The sequence below is a fragment of the Mastigoproctus giganteus genome, chromosome 2, assembly GCF_048544385.1.
Source record: "Mastigoproctus giganteus isolate SK-2022 chromosome 2, ASM4854438v1, whole genome shotgun sequence".
NCBI classification, from domain to species: domain Eukaryota; kingdom Metazoa; phylum Arthropoda; class Arachnida; order Uropygi; family Thelyphonidae; genus Mastigoproctus; species Mastigoproctus giganteus.
Window position 1 is genome coordinate 211,772,530 of NC_143576.1, and position 19,886 is coordinate 211,792,415.

General features: G+C 33.7%; 1 protein-coding gene across 1 annotated transcript in view; it reads left to right on the forward strand.

Annotated features, from left to right (window-relative positions):
* Positions 1-19,886, forward strand: part of ast (single-strand DNA endonuclease protein asteroid) — a 97,107-nt gene that overhangs the window by 5,311 nt on the left and 71,910 nt on the right. Inside the window, exons 2-3 of the mRNA XM_090390156.1 lie at positions 3,650-3,825; positions 10,072-12,153. Of these exons, the coding sequence (XP_090246282.1) occupies positions 3,665-3,825; positions 10,072-12,153 (2,243 nt within the window). The 5' untranslated portion in view covers positions 3,650-3,664. The remainder of the gene's footprint in view (positions 1-3,649; positions 3,826-10,071; positions 12,154-19,886) is intronic.

Consider the following 19,886-nt stretch of genomic DNA (forward strand, 5'->3'; position numbering starts at 1 on the left):
ACAAAACACCTAACATGTATGCTTCATCATTATTTATAACCACAACCTGCACAGCTCTATCATGCAAACATCAATTTTTTGAAGTATGAAAGAAGAGCACATTGTGTTTCCATGGTTACCAAATATGTTTACGGTCATGTTTATGCTCCCATTGTGAATGTTGGTGTGACTTCTTAAGTTTACGTTTGTTACGTTTTTTTTTTATGTTTAATTTTCATTGTGAATGGGCCTTTAGAGAATACAATATTATTTATTAACAATGCCACGTTCGCTATTTCATCGCCGACCACTATATTAAAATAATATTAAATTGCATTTTAATTTTATTCTTTAAAGTGCACTATCGGCTACCCTATGGATTTGGCCGCCTGCATGCATGCATGCCTGCACTGCACACCTACCAGAACTGGCCCTGAGTAGCATACCTTGATTATTGTCATTAACCACCCTGCTAACCTTTGTCATCAGCAACCTTAAATGTTAAGCCTCATGTGCCTTCATCATTGTCATTAATAAATATTATAAATAGCAATGTGCTGAGCACTGAATTCTGCGGCCATCACTGATAATGTTAGTCTAAGAAGAGTAGTGCCCATTGGTAACCACTATCTATCTTCTTCCACTGATTCCATCCCTTTATCCATAGCAGTAGCTTTCCCCTAATGCCACACTGCTGCAATTTGTACAGCAGTTTTTTATGTGGAATATTATCAAAAGCTTTTCTGAAATCTAAGTGATGTTTCTTTGTTTATCTAGTTCCTTTGTTACTGTGTCATAGTATCCAATAAAATTGGTCAGAGAAGATCACACCTTATCAAATCCATGCTGTGAGGTCTGTATGACTGTATCCTGTCTAGATGCTCCTGCATTACTTCTTTAACCAGTGATGCCATTATTTTCCCTGAAACAGGAGTCAAGCAGGCGCCTCCGTAGCCAGGTGGGAAGGAGCTGCAGTGCGTAGCACACGCTTCTTGATTAAACCGGGGTTCGAGCCCGTCACCACCAAATACGGAGGATGCGGAAAGGTCAGGGAATGACCACCGCATAACCCGGAGCAATATGGCCTTAGTTGCTAATGCTCCTTAAAAACCAAAACAACAAACAAACAAACAGGAGTCAAGCTGACTGATCTGTAATTACTTCACTTCTTGTGATCACCCTTTGTGAATTGGGGAGACATTTGCACATCTCCAATCCATAGGACTCCTGAGGGATGTCCTCAAAATTATGGGCAAGGTTTACCTCTTTGCTGCTGCTTTTAATATAATTGGGTAGAGCCCATCTGTTACAGGTGCCTTATTTCTTCTCTTAGCTTCAACAAGCTTTTTTAGCTTATTCACTTTCTTCTCATAATCACAAAATCATTTAGCTCCCAGTTATAACTTAATGTACTTTTGGTATTCTTATCCTTTAAAACTTTTCATAGGTGAATATAGATGCCTATATTTATTTAGCTCATCAGGATCCCAAACATGGTCATTAGTAGTTATTCCATTCATATCTAGTGGACCAATGTGGTTCATCCTTTTCCTTATAGTTAACATAAACAAACAATTCTCTGCTACTTTTCTTTTGAATTTTTAACTTTTCATTATCTGCCTTAGCTTGCCTACGGTAGATTATTATAAGACCACATTAGTGACTTGATTTCAGACTAATGTGTACTTACTGCATGTTTTGTGTTTCCTGTTAATTTATAATCATCCCATGCATTTTTATTCTGTGATACATTCTAGCAGCTTCTTTGATTACTTACCTGAGTGCTTTATATTTAGAATTCTCTGTTGGTCCCACTGAATGATTTTAGAATCTCTCTTAGAGCCCATCATGGTCACCATCATGAAAGCAAAAGCCTTTCCTTTTGCCCTTGATGGTAGTTACATCTTTAAGTAAATTCTACATCAGTACACTGTGATTACTGCCACCTAGTGATTCTTTTTTCTGATATCCTTAATGCATGAAGAATTGCTGCTGATAATCAGATCAAGAATATTGCTCTGTCTCATTGCCTCTCTAAAATGCTGCTGTAGAAAACAGATCATCAAATAAATCTACAAATGTCTTGCTGCTGTGGGACTTACCAACCCACAAGTTTCAGTGATTATCTGGAAAGTTAAAATCTTCCATTAAGAGACATTTTGATTTACTAACCCACTCTGTTTAGTTTTTCCTTATACTTATTACAGTTGTTTGCTTTATAATGCATTTCTACTCCCACATAATGCAAATACATGGGATTGTCTGCTCACAGTCCCATGTATTTGCTAATTCCATGGGGGACCTCCAGCAGGCTTTGTAATCTGACACCTTGCTTTCTGGATTGCTCCATATCCCAACAGAAGCAGTGCAAGAATCACTTTCACCTCTGCTTGCAGCTGCTGATAGCCTCAGTCTGTGTATTCCTAAAAATGCAGTTTTTCTGATCAAATGCAAAAAATTAAGCTATAAAATAAGAAAAATAAAAATCATATAAACATATATCTGATTCAAAGCATTTATGAAGCCATGGCTTTTTGAATTTTAAAAACATGACTGGTATTTTGAATGGTAAAAAATAATAAAAATAATTAAAAAGTAAATAATCAATTAAAATAGTTAAAGAAAGAATAAGCATATACCTAATAAAATGTTTATTCATACTAGGTAAATGTCTGCTTATTTTTATTTGTTTTATTTTTAACATTCAAAATTTCATGCATTTTTTTTTTTTTTTAATTCATAAAGCCATAGATAGCTCCATAGCCTTCAAAATTGGATGCATGTTTGTACAAGCATAGTATTCTTTTGTATGGCTTTTTGTGCCCTTCCCCTCATTTTTGGCTATAGAATATGGTTTAAAAAAATTTTTTTTTTTTTTTTCATATACTTTTGAAATGCCTTCTGTATATAGAGCTTTTCAGAAGCATTTGTACCCAATTCTAGGCGATACTCTAGGATTCAAAATAATGAAAAAAGTGAAAGTAGCTGATATTCAGCTCCCTGCACTGCACAACTTTTCTAACCCATACATGCATAACATTGAACTGAGAGCATCAGAAACACTGGAGCCTGTTTGTTGCTGCTGCTATCAAGTTGCTCTCTGGAGGTAAATACATCCAATGCAATTTTTTCCCTACACTGAAACCTCGACAGTCCACTGTTAAAGGTGGTATCTCCCTTCTCTCCCTTTATTTTCTTGCTTACTCTATTCAATTTTTAATTACTCTGTTTTGGTCTTTTACTGTTGAGTATGTGGTTTATATTATCATTCGGCCTGTACTTCAAAGAGCAGCAACTGCCATTTAGTCAATTTTTTACTTTAAATTCCAGCACAATAGTGCACTACCTTCATACTTGCTACATTATGTTATCTGCATATGGAATATTGCCATTCAACTCCAATATTACATCTCTCTGCTATTATTATATATGTAAAATAGCTTCTTGTTTTGATAATGATTATTATTATTATTTACCTGTTTATTCTTTTATTGCCTGTTTAAAAACAAAAATAACATGTTATTTTTGTTTTTACTTACCACTGACATATTGCTCAGTAATTCTTCACTGGTGAGCGATATGGCAGATTTCTGTTATAGGAATTCTTACTACATAAAATCAGTATGTTATATTGAGTTAATTTATTATTTATTTTATTTTATTTTTTCAGCTAAATGTTTTAAACATGGGAATCCGTGGATTGAGTACGTTTTTTGACTTGAATCCTGGACTTTTGGTTCCTCACAAACTACATGATACAAATGTAGTTATAGATGGAAATAATCTTATTCATATGCTGTATTTCACCTCTAAGATAGATTGCAGATATGGAGGAGATTATGACAGGTTTGTATAAGAAAGGAAGGAAACTTAATTTATCGGCTATAATTTAAGCTGTTTTGAAGTGCTCTGAAGTTAAAATTAATTTTTAACCTCAGAACACTTCTCCCAGTTTTGAAGTATAATTTCACAATATAAGAGATGCCAGATGGTGTGGTGTATAAACTGAAAAAAATTTTTAGGGCCAAAGCCTCAACTCACAGAGAATTCACTTAACATAACAGGTTAGTGCATTAGCATCATTTTTGTACGTAAGTGAATCACAAGAATGGTGAAAATGGCATCGTTTTATTGTATCTCATATTGTAAATACCTTCACGATTTGCCTGTTATTGCACTATCTCGAATAAGCAACGCTTCACCAGTGGAGAAGACTATTCTCTTCTCCACTGGTGAAGTAGTGCAATGTTAGGCAATGTGTTGTAAAGGTATTCACAATATGAAATACAATAAAATGATGCCATTTTCACCATTTTGGTGATTCACTTACAAAAATTATGCTAATGCACTAACCTGTTATGTTAAGTGAATTCTCCATGAGTTGAGGCTTTGGCCCTAAAAATATCTTTCAGTTTATACTGTTACACACTATCTGGTGTTCTCATATCGTGAAGTTATACTCGTAACTGGGGTGTCACTTATTGCAACACCAGGGTACCTGTCCACCTGCTAATGAGAGGCCAAAAAGCCTTGAAACGGCCATCTGGGTGGTGGTGGTGGTATCCACCGAGAATAAGTAACAATAGTCTTCGCTGATGAAGCATTGCTTATTTGAGGTAGTGCAATATCAGGTAACTCGTTGTGAAGGTATTCACAATATGAGATACAATAAAATGATGCCATTTTTACCATTTCAGTGATCCATTTACATACAAAAATTATGCTAATGTGCTAACCTGTTACATTAATTAAATATACATTATTTATTACTTTAAATATATTTAAACTTTTTTTTTTAAATATCAACTTATAATTTTAAAAGTTTAATAATGGCAGTAAGATCTTCAGAAATAACTATTGTGCTTGATATTTTTTATGTAAGTTAGTTTCTAATATACAAGTTAGTGCAAGAACATCATGTATGCAGCAAACTCTAAAATAGCTGAGAACGGCATCGTTTAAGTATAATGTGTTGTGTTAGTAATAATATAATGTGTTAGTAAAATAAGTATAATGTGTTAGTAATGTGTAAGTTTAATGTGATATGTTAAAACTATATTTAGTGAAAATAAATTTCCCAAAAATATATATATAAATATTTTTCAGTGTGATTGATAGTAGGTTATAAATTATAAAATAAAATCATAAATGAATTATAGATTTTTCTCAGATGTAATTTGAGAAGAATGTGATTATTTGTGAAATTTGAAATATATTCTTTCAACATTTCCATTGTGTGTCAGAATGGCAAAGAGGAAGCCAGATAATATTTTGATTTCTGATGTCTGCTTTGGAAAAATTAATGCTTACCAACCATAACAAGTTCTTTAAGCTTTCATCTTTCAACTCTTCTAAAATGAAATTTTTATGCAAAGAAAACTGACTAAATAATAAGGCGAGATCAGTAATATTTGGTATTTCCTCCCAAACTGGTGTATTTTTTAAAAACATCTATTCCATAAATTTGAATTTATTGAATGGTTCAGCTCCTTTTTCTAGGTATTCACAACTCTTTTTATATACAGTGTTTCAAAAATGGTGATCAATAATTTAAAGGTGAAAAGTGCAAACTAAAATAAGCAAAAGTCCCAGTGAACTGTTTTCAAGATAATGCACATTTTCTGTTTAGCAAAAAGCTGTGAATCCTTTGCTAAGGGTGGTTTTATTAAACATAAGATAATACATTTTTAATTTTTGGTTTCAACACCACAGGATTTTACAGATGTTACATGTTACAGGATGTTACAAAAGTTCAAAATGCTGTCCTTGCATCTGTACACAGCTTTGTAGTCTTCTCTGCATTGAGTTGCGAATCCTCAGGCATTACTGGGTCATTTCTGATTTGCTGAAAGGCTCCTTCAACCCGACGCTGCAATTCTTCAACTGTATTAATGTCAGAAGTGTACACCAAGCTTTTTACATGGCCCCAGATACAAAAATCCATAGGATTTAAGTCTGGTGATCTGGGAGGCCACATTACAGGTCCACCTCTACCTATCCACCATTGACCATACCTTCTAGTTAGATACAGAGTCACAACTCCAGAAAAATGTGCTAGTGCACCACCATGCATAAACCACATGCTCTGGCTTTGCTGAAGTGGAATATTATTATCATCAAGAACATTCTGCAGGAACTGAAGGTACAGATCACCTGTTTGGCAGAAAGTGTGGTCCAGTTAGACAGTTTCATAGTAGTCCTGCCCAGACATTCAATAAGAAACGTTACTGATGTCGTGACCCGTGAATTTCATTAGGATTTTCGTTATACCAAATGTGACAGTTATGAAAATTAAAAATATCATCACAAGTAAACCCAGCTTCGTCAGTGAACAAAATGTTGTTTAGAAATTGGGGGTTCAGGACACTCTGTTGTTGCATCTACTGGCAGAAGTTCACTCTGGGAGGATAGTCTGTATTGCTGAGACCTTGTACACACTGGATATGGTAGGGCAATGTAAAATTTGCCACACACTGCTATGACTCAGTACACACTCTTGCAAAGCAACCCTCCTTGTCGAAATTCCTGGATTTTGTTCTATTCTTTCTAACACCCTTTCCTCAACATCAGGTGTTATGCTTCTGGGCCTAACTGCTCGTACTCCATGTGCGAAGCGCCCATGTTCTCTAAGGTGTTGATGTACCCTGATGAATGTGAGCCTGTTGGGCTGTCTTCGACGGGGAAATGCTTCTTGGTACAGACGTGCAGCCTCGAATGCACTGCTGTTGGCTTTACCATACATGAAGTGCATGTCCGCATACTCTTCATTGCTGCAATCTTTTTCCATGTTGACTATCCTTTGACAAGTACTAGTATGCCTGCTACATCTCAGAGCATTGAAAGAGGGAAAAGGGAAAGAATAAGCATAAACTAACCTAAACAAACAAGTCAGTGGTGGATCCCAACTAGAAATGTGCAATATCTCGAAAATGATTCACTTAAGGACCTATGTTTACTAGGCTTTTTTGCATATTGTAGTCTGTGCAGTTCACCTTTAAATTATTGACCATCACTTTTGAAACACCCTATATATCAAATATGTCACCTTTAAATTTCTTCACCTGAAATTGTTATCAGTTAAAATTTTGCAATTTTCAGAACATTCAGTTTTTAGTAATTGCTATTGAATGTGCCAAGTATACCATGCATAACAGGGAGTATACTTCATTTAATGATTATTCAAAAAAATTCTGAAAAGTTACCAAAATATATTGGTAGCTTTTCTTCTTTATAGCTAAAACAAACAATAAGAATATAATTTATTTGCATATTACATAGGACCATGTGTACCTAACTGAAAAATCTCTGTGAATAGATATTTTGCTTTTAAGATATGCAGTCAGATACATATAAATATTCTTGAATGCCTTATTATATTATAGAAACATCTGAATATCATGCATTCCTGAAAAGTTGTGTTTAGAGCAAAAGTTCATAAATGAGGAGTGATTTGCTGTAGATATAATGAGAGGATGCATTTCAAAAAATTAAATGTGCAATCCCAAAAAAAGCATGATAAATGGGGTAACTATAAGATTTGTGTAGGATGTATGTCCTGACACCAATATATATGAGTACACAAGAATGTTTTTGAGAGAAAAAATCATTATAGCACTACAGTTGACTAGAGCAGCTTTGAAATTGTGTATTTAAAAAAAAAAAAAAAATATATATATATATTATATAGTTTAAATAAAAATACACAATCACAGAAGTAATACTTAAAATTCATGCTTAGAATTCATTATTCTCCCCCCCTCCACTCATTTGTCTTCTACAAGTAAATTTGCACTGTAACTAAGCAGAAACCTCTTCATCAAGAAAAAGTTCATAAATCTGGAGTGATTTTGCTGTAACTGTAATGTATAACAAGAGGATATGTTCCAAAAAATAAAATGTCCAATCTCAAAAATTTATGACAACTGGGGCAACCTTATGCAGCTGTAGTAAAATTATCAGAAAGCTACTTATTTGTCACTAGAAATAACTGGAAAGAAAAGAAAATCATATCTTCCAAGAAATAAATTAATTAAGCTATTCTAAACAGAAATCACTCCTGTTAGATAAAGGTGATTTCTACCATGTGTACATGATAGTACCTGTCACTAAATTTATACTTTATGTGCTACATTTTACATATACAGTACAAAATTGTTAAATACAGTACATGAAAGCTGAAAATATTTCATTCTTACTCATTTTACGTTCAAAAGGCAAAGCCTTATTACACTTATGGTTACTTCCTAGAAATCTATGATGGATGTGACCATTACATGGACAAAATGGTAGGGCCTCATAATTTTGAAAGAATTTTTTCTATTGTCTGTTGATGGAGTACACTAATCTACAGGATGACCCTTTTGTTTACTTGTTTTGGACTTTTTAGAAAAGCTTGACTAGCACATTTTACGGTTTCATCATTCACCCAAGTCCATCTGTATTCTTTTCTTTTGTACATACACTTCAGTAATGTTTTATCCCATGTGTACAGTTGGAACTTTGTACTCATGTTGATCCTCAGACTTGTTCTGAAACACTTACTGCATATCGCCAGAAAATTTATTTCACGATGGGAAAGTACGTAAAACTTTTTTTTTACCTTCACCTGTATAGCCATGTTTTTAGTCAAAATTTTTAAAAATTAGACTGCCTCCATGTTATTTTGAATCAAGTGTCTAATTTTGTATTTGACTATTCATCCCACTTATAGCCTTTCACACAGTATATTGATGTCCCATAGGAAACAAAAATGGTAGTGATTTAATAGTTTCTTTTGAGATTCATTGTTGATATAGTGGATGAGTGCTTTCATTATAATAATTATAGTCATACAATTTATCTAAATTTTATGATACTGCAATTTATTTATATTTTATGATATCTAAATCAATGAATTTATAGTCATAAAATTTATATAAAATTTTACAATTTTATAAATTTATATACTATATAAATTTGTAAAATATAGAGATTAACTCATACCTTTTTTATAGGAAATTCTTCGGCCCGATGCTCACATCAAATTAATCCAATTAATACATTATATAAAACTAAATTTATGACACAGTATTATGGTTTAAAAATTGTTAATATATAGGAGTTTCTTAAAAATAATCCTGTATTCAATTTCCATAATCTACTCACTGTCAAAAGGCAGAACAAAGCAAAGCCAATGCACATCAACCCACTAAAAACTAAACCATCCAGCAATAATGGACTGAAAATTGAAGACAATTGTCAAATTTACTAAAATATTATAGACTAAACTTCTTAATGAGGGACAAAGTTATTTTGGGGTGGTCTGTGCTCACAAGAAGTAAAGTGACACTTAACTTCTCTCTACTCTCTTAACTCCATGCTCTTTTAACTCCACTCTCTTTTTATGCTAATAATAAGATTCAATTTAGCGTACCATGACGAGATTATTTTTATTAACCAATGCAAATAATGTTATTTATACATGCACATAAAGGTCCACAAGTCCGAAATTTATGCGCATGTGTAAATAACATTATTTGCATTGGTTAATAAAAATAATCTCGTCATGGTACGCTAAATTGAATCTTATTATTAGTATAAGCAGATTGCTAAGTGTCACTTTACTTCTTGTGAGCGCGGACCATCCCAAAATAATTTTGTCCCTTATTAAGAAGTTTAGTCTATAATATTTTAGTAAATTTGACGTTATTGCTGGATGGTTTAGTTTTAAGTGGGTTGATGTTCATCAGCTTTGCTTTGCTCTTCCTTTTGGCAGTGAGTAGATCATGGAAATGGAATACATGATTATTTTTAAGAAACCCCTATATATTAACAATTTTAAAACCATAATATCGTGTCATAAATTTAGTTTTATATAATGTATTAATTGGATTAATTTGATGTGAGCGTCGGGCCGAAGCATTTCCTATAAAAAGGTATGAGTTAATCTCTATATTTTACAAATAGTATTAAAGTAGGAGGGATTGAGCTTTATTGCTCTTATATATTTTGAAAACTATATAAATTTATATAGTAGGTATAAATAAGCATTTTAAGTTGTTTTTATCTAATCAATTTTGTGATTAGTAATTATAAGTTTTCTTGACTTTTCAGGTTTGCCACAACTATCAAGGAATATTTCTCAGCTCTTGTAGAATGCAATATTAAGCCATTTATTATTTATGATGGTGGACATGATGTTTCAGAGAGAAAACTTCATACTACACAGGCACGATACAGGCAGCGACTTTCAGTTAGTCAGCAGATATCAAAATTTGGAAATTCTTCTGAAAAATTGCTTCCAGTTCTTGCTCATGAAGTTTTTAAAGCCATCGTAGAAGAGATGGGCATTTCACATGCCCAGTGTAGCTATGAAGCAGATAATGAAATTGTGGCATTGGCTAATTATTTTCAGTGTCCTGTTATCAGTCAAGACAGTGATTTTTATATATTTGATATTAAACACGGATTTATCAGGTCAGATTTTGTTGAAATTACTATTCAGAATGAAGTAGAAGGAAAGCAGTTCAGCTATATTAATTGTCAAATATATTTCATTGATAATTTTCTGTCTTATTTTTCTGGCATTGACAAATCAGTATTGCCTCTCTTTGGAACACTTATTGGAAATGATTTTGTTCAAATTTCTACATTCGAAACATTCTTCTCAAATATTCATCTTCCTAAAGTGAAGTCAAAAAAACTGAAAATTAGCAAGAGACATACAAGAATGATTGGCCTATTAGCATGGTTGCAGAATCATTGTTTGCAAGATGCTGTAGAACTTGTACTTAATCATGTAAAGAAACGTAAAAGAGATGATATTCAGAAACTTATTTATGATACCGTAAATAATTATAATAGATGCAGCACAAATTTAATCCACTGCTTGACTAATGAGAAAATAAATGATGACCAAGTCACATTTGGTAATTCAAAGTTATTATCTTATGGTGATGAAGTTTTAGCACAGTCATTTTCTATGAACTTTCATCGTGCATTATTGCCTCCATTCCTACTTAATGCTGTAGGGCTACATCGTGTATTTTTGTTGAGCCAAGTAGAAAACTTTACAGCTCCTAGTAGTTATTTTTGCTCTTTGCCTATTAGAAAAGTAATATATGGAATTTTAACATTACAAGATAAAGAAGCGAAGAAACATGGAATCTCAAATGAACAACAAAAAGTTAGGTTAAATTATATTGAGGAATATGATAGGAAAAATAAAGATTTTCAGAGGGAACATATTGAGCCTGTACATAACATTGCTCAGTATGGAAAATTGCCAAACTTAGAAAGCATTGCAAATATGAAAATAAATTTGAAGAGACAGTTGCTATTAGCTGTTTTAGGTACAGATGATAAATATGTTTCACAATTTCCTGATATTCTACAGTTATTAGCTATTGCCATACATTATTGGATGAAAAACTCTTCTCCAAAAGCAACTGAAGATTTTTTTAATGCACTTGTGATATGCATAATCCTTTTGACAGTGATATATTCCCATTCAGAAGTAGCTAATATAAAGAAAGAAAAATTAAAAAATGCAATGTTTTGTCAGTGTAACAATAGTGGTCATGCAGTGGCAACAGGGATTGTTGAAAAGGAGTACAGTGTTGATAAACTCCATATTGATACATTAATAAGTCAAACTACTTGTAGTGATGCAAGAAAAGCATATGAAAACCTACAGAAATTCTTCCAGAAACCACAGCATAATAATGCAAAACCTCTCTTGTTAAATGTTGTACACTCTTATAGCCAGTTACAAACTTGTCTTTTGTTTACTATGTATTTAAATAAATTGCTTGAAAATCCATTTCCAAACCCAAAGATACATAAGTGTTTTAATGGGACCATAATGTATAATCTTACAAAAGAACTGCTTTTAAGGCCCTATCCCGACCTGTACATATCAGAATTGTTTGTTCGAAATTCTTCTCTTGCTGTTTTATTTTCTTGTTTACAATCTCATTTACTTCTTGGCTTGCCGGAGAATTGCCTAGTTAGGACTGACAGACAGTTTCTTCAGAAAAAAAAGAAACAGAAAAATAGTTCCAACAGGAGTACAACTAAAGAAAATAAACTTAAACAACAAAAGAAGCCTACAGAGTTATCAAATTCTGAAGATGAGACACAGTTGTGTAATCAGTTCGAAATGCTTTCTTCAGTTGATGAAAGTACTGTTTTTCTGTAAGTTTTTGATATGTAAATTACTGACCATTTGCTTCAAATTTTAACATGTTTTGTCTCAATCCTGTTTCTTATTTAATTGCCTACATATTGACACAAATGACTCAGATATATTTTGTAAAAAAAAATTATATAGTATATAACTTATTACTGACAAACTAAAGCTGTAACTTCACTTGCTTTTATATCTTACACATTTATATTATAGAAGTGCAGCTTATTATTTATTGGAGAGAAGTAAATTGTTCTCTCTCTCTCTCTCTCTCATTGCACCAGTTATTGCCATCCATACAGATTTTTAGGGCTTGGCTCAAGCATGGATACAGCAAAAAAAACAACATAAATTGTAGAATTATACATATAACTAAAATATACAATACATAACTAAAAAATCATTCATGTTTAATAATATTCATGCTTTTATTCCTTTCAAAACAAATTATTAGTATTATTAATGGCCGCATGGTGCAAGAAAGCCTATGGCTTATGCTGCACCAGCCAAAAAAATAAAATAAAATAAAATAAAATCCGAGCAAAACAATGATAAAAATAAATAAATTAAAAAAAAATAATAATTAATAAAAAAAAAGGAAATTAAACCTATCATCCTATGCGCTTCCCTTACCCGAAAGTGCTATCCAGATGACCTTTGAATTTTCCTAAACTGTCGGCCTCTACCACCCACGAAGGCAACTTATTCCAGTAATTTATAACTCGCTGGCTAAAATAAAACTTCCTGCAGTCCAATCTAAACATTTCCCCCCCGTAACTTGAATTTATGTCCCCTAGTTCTAGCATCATTTATAATCTTGAAAATTTCATCCTCATTCATTTTACTGATACCTCTCAGAGCCTTAAACACCTCAATCAAAACTCCTCTAAGGTGTCTAGTTTCCAAACTCTGCAACCCACATATTCGAAGTCTTTCTTCATAAGTACGCCCTTTTGCCAATCTCACCAGGCGAGTTACCCGTCTTTGCACCCTTTCAAGAAGCTCGATGTCTTTCTTTAGGTGCGGTCTCCATACTTGAACACAGTATTCCAAGTGTGGTCTAACCTAAGCCTTATATAATGGGATTATCACGTCCCTATCTCTACTTGCAAAAGTTCGATAGATCATCAATAGGACACCATGGGCTTTCCTTGCAACCTGTTTACAATGCTCAGAGAATTTCATGTCTGACCGTATCGTAACACCCAAGTCCCTTTCCTCCAGTACTGGGTTTAGTTGAACTCCACCAAGTGAATAAGTTATTTTGGGATTACTGTTTCCCAGGTGTAATACCTTACACTTTGTTGGATTAAAGCATAGCTGCCATTTTTCTGACCATTCCTGAAGTCTATCTAGGTCTCTCTGAAGAAGCTCAGCTTGACAGTGATCATTAACTACTCTACCAATTTTAACAGCATCCGTAAATTTAGACATCACGCCCTCTATCCGTTCGTCGATGTCGTTTATGAAAATTAAAAACAACAGTAGTCCTAATACTGATCCTTGGGGAACCACACTTCTTACATCAACCCAATCTGAGGAATAACCATTTATCACAACCATCTGCCTCCTGCCCTGAAGCCATCTTGCTATCCATCTAAGGATTTTCCCAGTGATTCCAACCTGTTCCAGCTTATAAAGCAACCGCTCATGTGGGACCAAGTCAAAAGCTTTGCTGAAATCTAAATAAACAATGTCGAAAATATTCCCTAAATCCAGCACGTGAGTGACCCTTTCGAAATAGCGAACCAGATTTGTTAAACATGATTTTCCCTTTTCAAAACCATGCTGAGTATCCTTGAGAATTTCAATTCGATCCAAATGATCCTGAATTCCACCCTTGATCATTGCCTCCATGATTTTCCCTACTACTGAAGTCAGACTGACAGGTTGATAATTTCCAACTTCACTTTTAGAGCCAACCTTATGTATGGGAGATACATTTGCACTTTTCCAATCCAAGGGAATCTCCCCAGAGTCTAGTGATGCTCGCATAATTAGCCTCAATGGTTCAATGCACTCACTTGCCGCCTCCCTTAAGATTACAGGGTATATTCCATCAACTCCATTAGTTTTTATGTCAAACTAATTTTTTGGCAGTAAAGGTCTACAATAGACATATCAAACTGGTAGGCTGTTTGTGTCACTTGACATTTTTTGTACAGCCACCCTCCCAGGGGAAATGATTTGGCTGACACTGCAGCCAAATCAGCAGTCCCCAATAATAATCGCTGCCTGTCAGTCCCCTATACAGACTACAGGCAAACAATACAGCAGAAGGTACATTCCCAATGGCAGGATTTGTGGAATGGACAGACTGGGAATAAACTGTATCGTATGAAGCCTGTAATTGAACCGTGGCAGTCTAGTCTGCGCAGGAATCATAAGGAGAAAGTTGTTCTTGCCCGGACCCGCATAGGACATAGTCATTTGACTCATTCTTTTTTGCTGAGGGCTGATGACCCTCCTATGTGTGAGTCCTGTGGCACAATTTTATCAATTAGACACATTTTAATTGAATGTCCAGATTTTACCAATATCCATTTAACCGCTTTTAACCATCTGACTGAGCCGTATACACTCAGTCAGATTTTATCTGACAATGACAATGTGTCTGCTGTTTTTAGCTTTTTAAAAACAATAAATATTTTTACTCGTATATAAAATTTTTACATTTTTCTCTTATATATTTGTTATACCTTTTGACATAGTGACCTAACTAATTAGGTCACTGAAAATTTAAAAATTTTTATAAATGACCTGGTCTTGGCGCATTATAGCCTTAGTAGCTAATGTGCCAATAAAAACCATAACCAAACCAAACCAAGCCACCCTCCCAAAATGTTGCTAGCTTTTACAGGTTAACAGAGTTAAACTTATGAAAATAATGATAAATAGTGATACATAAAGCCATTGCACTAATATAAGATGTAAATAAAATTCCTAACTTATACAAACACCAATAAATGTTGATGGTCGTGAGATTGTGTATTTTTTTGTGCAAGTGAAAGTATGTAATATATTTTTCTCAGTAATGCCAGTGGTATGCAGTGTGCATACTCACACTGCCTGTGAGGCCCCCACAAGAACTGTTTATGCATCATTAGTCCCAACCTCAAGAAGTGTTTTTGCAATTCACAAGCCTCCTGAATTTGACACTTGTGATGTAACATACAGAATGGCAAACATTGTATGCAAAATAATTTATGCTGCCATCCATTCAAAACGAAATGCATAGAAAGGCATAGTATTTTTCTCTCTGTATTTTTATTTTGTTGCTCGCTTTGATATTTGAATATATTGTTTAGGGGAGGAAAGGTGAACAAAAAATATCAAAGTAATTAATGGTACCAGTAGATATAAGTATCATGCAGATAAAATTGTTAATGTTGGCATCATATTAATTCTCTTTAATAAGTTGAAAAGTAAGCAAAATTCCTTATCCATTATGATCACATCAAGGAAATCATTTGCTCAGTTGCACATTTTTAAAAAGCATCTTCAGCAGTGCCAGACCACAGTATTTTTTGTACCCCTAGCCAGAAAGATTTTTCTACGCCCTTTTACTAAGGATATACAGTAAACCCCCACTATCTGCAGTATCTGTATTCGCGGTTTCACGTATTCGCGATTGCGATTTAATATAAAATGAAACCTGAAAAAATGTGAATTTTAAAGCGCCGTGAATATTTTCCGCCATAAAAAAACATGGGCGTGGCTAAAATTATCTTTCCCAGTCAAAACAGAGCTCAGTGGGTGGGGGGAGAGGGGTGACAAAATCGTAAGCCTGGATGTTTCTCGCTAATCCTTGTTCAGTATGTGTTATGCGCTTGTCATGGAAGGTTTCGTCGTTTGCTTTTAATTTATATGCTTATAAATTGAATAAATTTATCAATTTATAAATTAATATGCTTACAAAAATGATAAATCTACCGTTTTGCAGTGTAAAACAGACTTTTTCGAGTGTGTTAACGGAAGAAAGTGACTTTATTGTGGACAAGTTCTTTCTAACCCCTACAAAAATATCGCTACGAATAACAAGGGAAATGTGAAAAGATCAAAGAAGGTGATGACATTAGCGAATAAAATTGAGCTATTAGACAAAATTTCTAATGGTGAAAGTGTCTCCTCAGTGGCAAAACATTATAAAATCAATGAGTCAACGGTACGATCAATCAGAATATTGGAAGAAAAAATCTGCCGTAGTGTCCGTGAAAACGCGATAATTGCTTCAAAAATTTGCTCTGTAACTCGTGATGTTAAATTAGAAAAAATGGAAAAAGCTTTAAATCTTTAAATGTGGATAGAAGACCGAACTCAAAATAAAATTCCGTTAAGTTCACTCATCATTCGTGAAAAGGCAAAACTCCTTTATCAACACTTTAACGAAACCGGTGATAGCACTGGCGGGATAAGTTTTTTAGCTAGCAAAGGCACTTGTTTGAAAGATTTGTTTGAAATTTCTAATAAATATTACATTTAATATTAAATTGTTTCTTATTTTCATTTCGATTATATATGCTTGCATTTCACTATGTACATAGTCATAATATGAAGGTACATAGACAAAATTTTAGACTAGTTTTTCTTATATATTTCATACTTTGGAACGGAACCCCTTTATTACTATGGGAGCCATAACTCAGTATTCGCGTTTTCGTTATTCGCGACATTTCGCAGGAATGTAACTCCTGTGAATAGCGGGGGTTTACTGTATATTAAATTTTTTTTTTTTTTTTTTTTCACAATTTTGTAAATTTTGGTGCCCCAGGCAAGGGCTCTTCTAGCTGTGTCTTAATCTGGCACTGATCTTCAGTGATTGTCTTCAAGATTTTTGATGAAACTGGTAGAGCAAAAATATTGAATGAAAAATTTCATTCAACATTTCTGCTGAATGAGATGTTAAATGATTTATAAGGCATGTATAATGCATTTATCTTAACCTATTTTTTATAGTTTTGGTAATGTTCTGCCTCCTATTGATCTGTCACCTAATTACTGTAAATGCCATGTGTTATATAAAAATTATATAACACATGGCATTTACAGTAATTAGGTGACAGATCAATGGGAGGCAGAACATTACCAAAACTATAAAAAATAGGTTAAGATAAATGCATTATACAATAATATAACATTATAGATATCTAGATACTGTACTTACTTAGTTTGTTCTTTGTATTTTTTGCTGTGTATGTGTTCTGTTTTTTGTAACTTTACAGTAATAGTTGGAGAGAGATATTAAATCTTGTGTTTATCAGTAGTTAAGATCTAAGATATAAAGCTAAATCATACTTGTTGACTCTGCATCAAGATACCAGGCCAGTGCCTCTTTTTTTATTACTATTATATTTATATTATGTATTATACTATAGTGCCACTCAGTTTTGAAGAGCTTCTATTGGAACATACAGCAACCTGTAAGGCAAGATTCCAGGGATTACAAAGCCTGCTTTGGGTCCTCATGCAGCAAGAAAATACACTTATATACTAATATCTTATACACTAAAGTTAACAGAGCATAGTACATAAATTCAATTAATAGGAAATATTAGTTAAGTCGTGAAATGCAGACATTATGGGGTATCAGAAATGGTGCCACTCAGACAAAGCAGATGCAGAATTTGAATGTGATGAATACAATGTGTACAAAAAAGACAGATAGGACAGAAGGATGGGAGGATTGTGTTTTGGTTAAGAAACACAATTGAAGGCAGTGCACTCAGTTGATTAGGTTGCCACCATGATGTTCAGTCAGTTTGGTGTGAAATAAGCACTAAGAAATAAAAAATTATATTAGGAGTATGTTATAGACCAAATGATTGTGATGAGTATGATGAACAGCTATACAGTCAAATAGGATGGCCCATAATGGAGAATTTTAACTATCCAAATATTGACTGGAACTTGTGGGTTAGTCATTCACACAGTAGTAGAACTTTCTGGATTTACTGGATGACCATTTCCTACACCAACATGTTAGAGGGACTTCAAATAGGCTGTGGGGGTTTGGAAAATAGGCACTCATAATAAATGTAATAAATAAACCCATCTGTATATTTACACAGGTAGTACACAGGCACTTCTCTAAAGGCTTTAATAAAAAAAAAAATAATAATAAAAAAAAGATACAGGTTAAAAAAAAGATAAAACTATATTTAATATAAAATGAAATATACTGATAAAATTCAAAGTGATAAAATAACACAAACTTACAAAGGCTACTACCTCCTTTATTAACAATGGGATTTTATAGTGATGATAAGGATTGATTGATAGGATTATGACCTCCTTGTCACTGGTCTGTACTGAATGATGAACTTTGTCTACTTGTAATGTAACCTCTGAATCACTTTCTCTTTCTTTATCTACTTTTTAAATTCAACCCACTCAGTGCATGTTATTTTGGAATTGCTGTTCTCCAGGTTTTTTTTGCACAGTTTATTAGCTATTCTCAGTCTTGAAATCATCTGTAAAATTTTGACACTGTATTAGTTAGTTTCGTTTGGGAAAATCAGAAACAACATTAGCCCCACTAGTGATCCTTGAAGGATCCTGTTTCTTAAGTTAGCCCATATACCTTTCCTGCAATCTGAACACATTTCAGCTTAAACAGTGAACAGTAAAAACTTATTGTGCTGGATGGGATAAAATGCTTGGTTAAAATCCAAAAAATGTCAAAATTATTTCCTAAATCCAGCTTGTGACGGAAAATAGTTAACCACTTGGTTACTGCTTTACCCTTTACAAAACTGTGTTTCCTTCAGAATTCTATTTCTATCTAGATGACTGTACTACACACAACCATTGTTTCCACGATTTTCTCTACAGCTGAAATCAGACTGACCACTCAGTAGTTACCCACTTTGCTATTATAACCACCTTTGTATACTGGTAGTACATTGGCACTTCTCCAGTCTAGAGGAATCTCTCTCTTGAGTCCAATGATGCAATAATTATTGACCCAATAATAAATCTTACAGTTCAATGGCTTACCGTCCCCCTCAAAATTACTTAATTTATTCTGTCAAATTCAGACATACAGGCTGAAAAGTGTCAATTAAGATGTAGTGTTGATAAATGCAAGGTACTGCATATGTATGCTTTCACAGGTAGCACAGTAAGTAGAATCGCAATGCTTCCCACATGGAATAGAAAAGACCCAGAGTTCGAATCCCATTGACGAATTTGTATAGGGCTCTTTCACAGCATGGCTGGTTTCAGGCAAGGGTAACATGGTTTTTCTCCCTGAAACCTGGGATTTTCTCCAACAAACAGGCAGGTTGACAGACCACACAATTTGCAGACATAATGTACACAGTGCAATATTGCCTAAGTCACTGATGTGCCTAAACCCCAACAATAAACAGACAAGAAACTAGAATACATATAGTAGTAATCTCAGAATAACATCAAGTGGTTGAGATCACACTCAAAGTAGTGGAGTATAAAAAATAACTATGGATAATGGTACAGTTGATGAAGTTTTTGATCAGTGCAGACAGACTGCCAGGACAACTTAATGACTGTTTTAATGATATAAAGGAATTCTGCCAACAGGGACAAGATGGTGATTATCTCATTGTATAAAACAATGTTAGACTGCATCTTGAGTATTGCATATACATCTGGAAGCCTGATTTTATGAAGGATATGGATCTGTTGGAATGTATGCAGAGAAGAGCAACAAGCTTAATTAGGGGCACAAAAGGATACTCGTAGACAAAGAAAAATTTCAGTT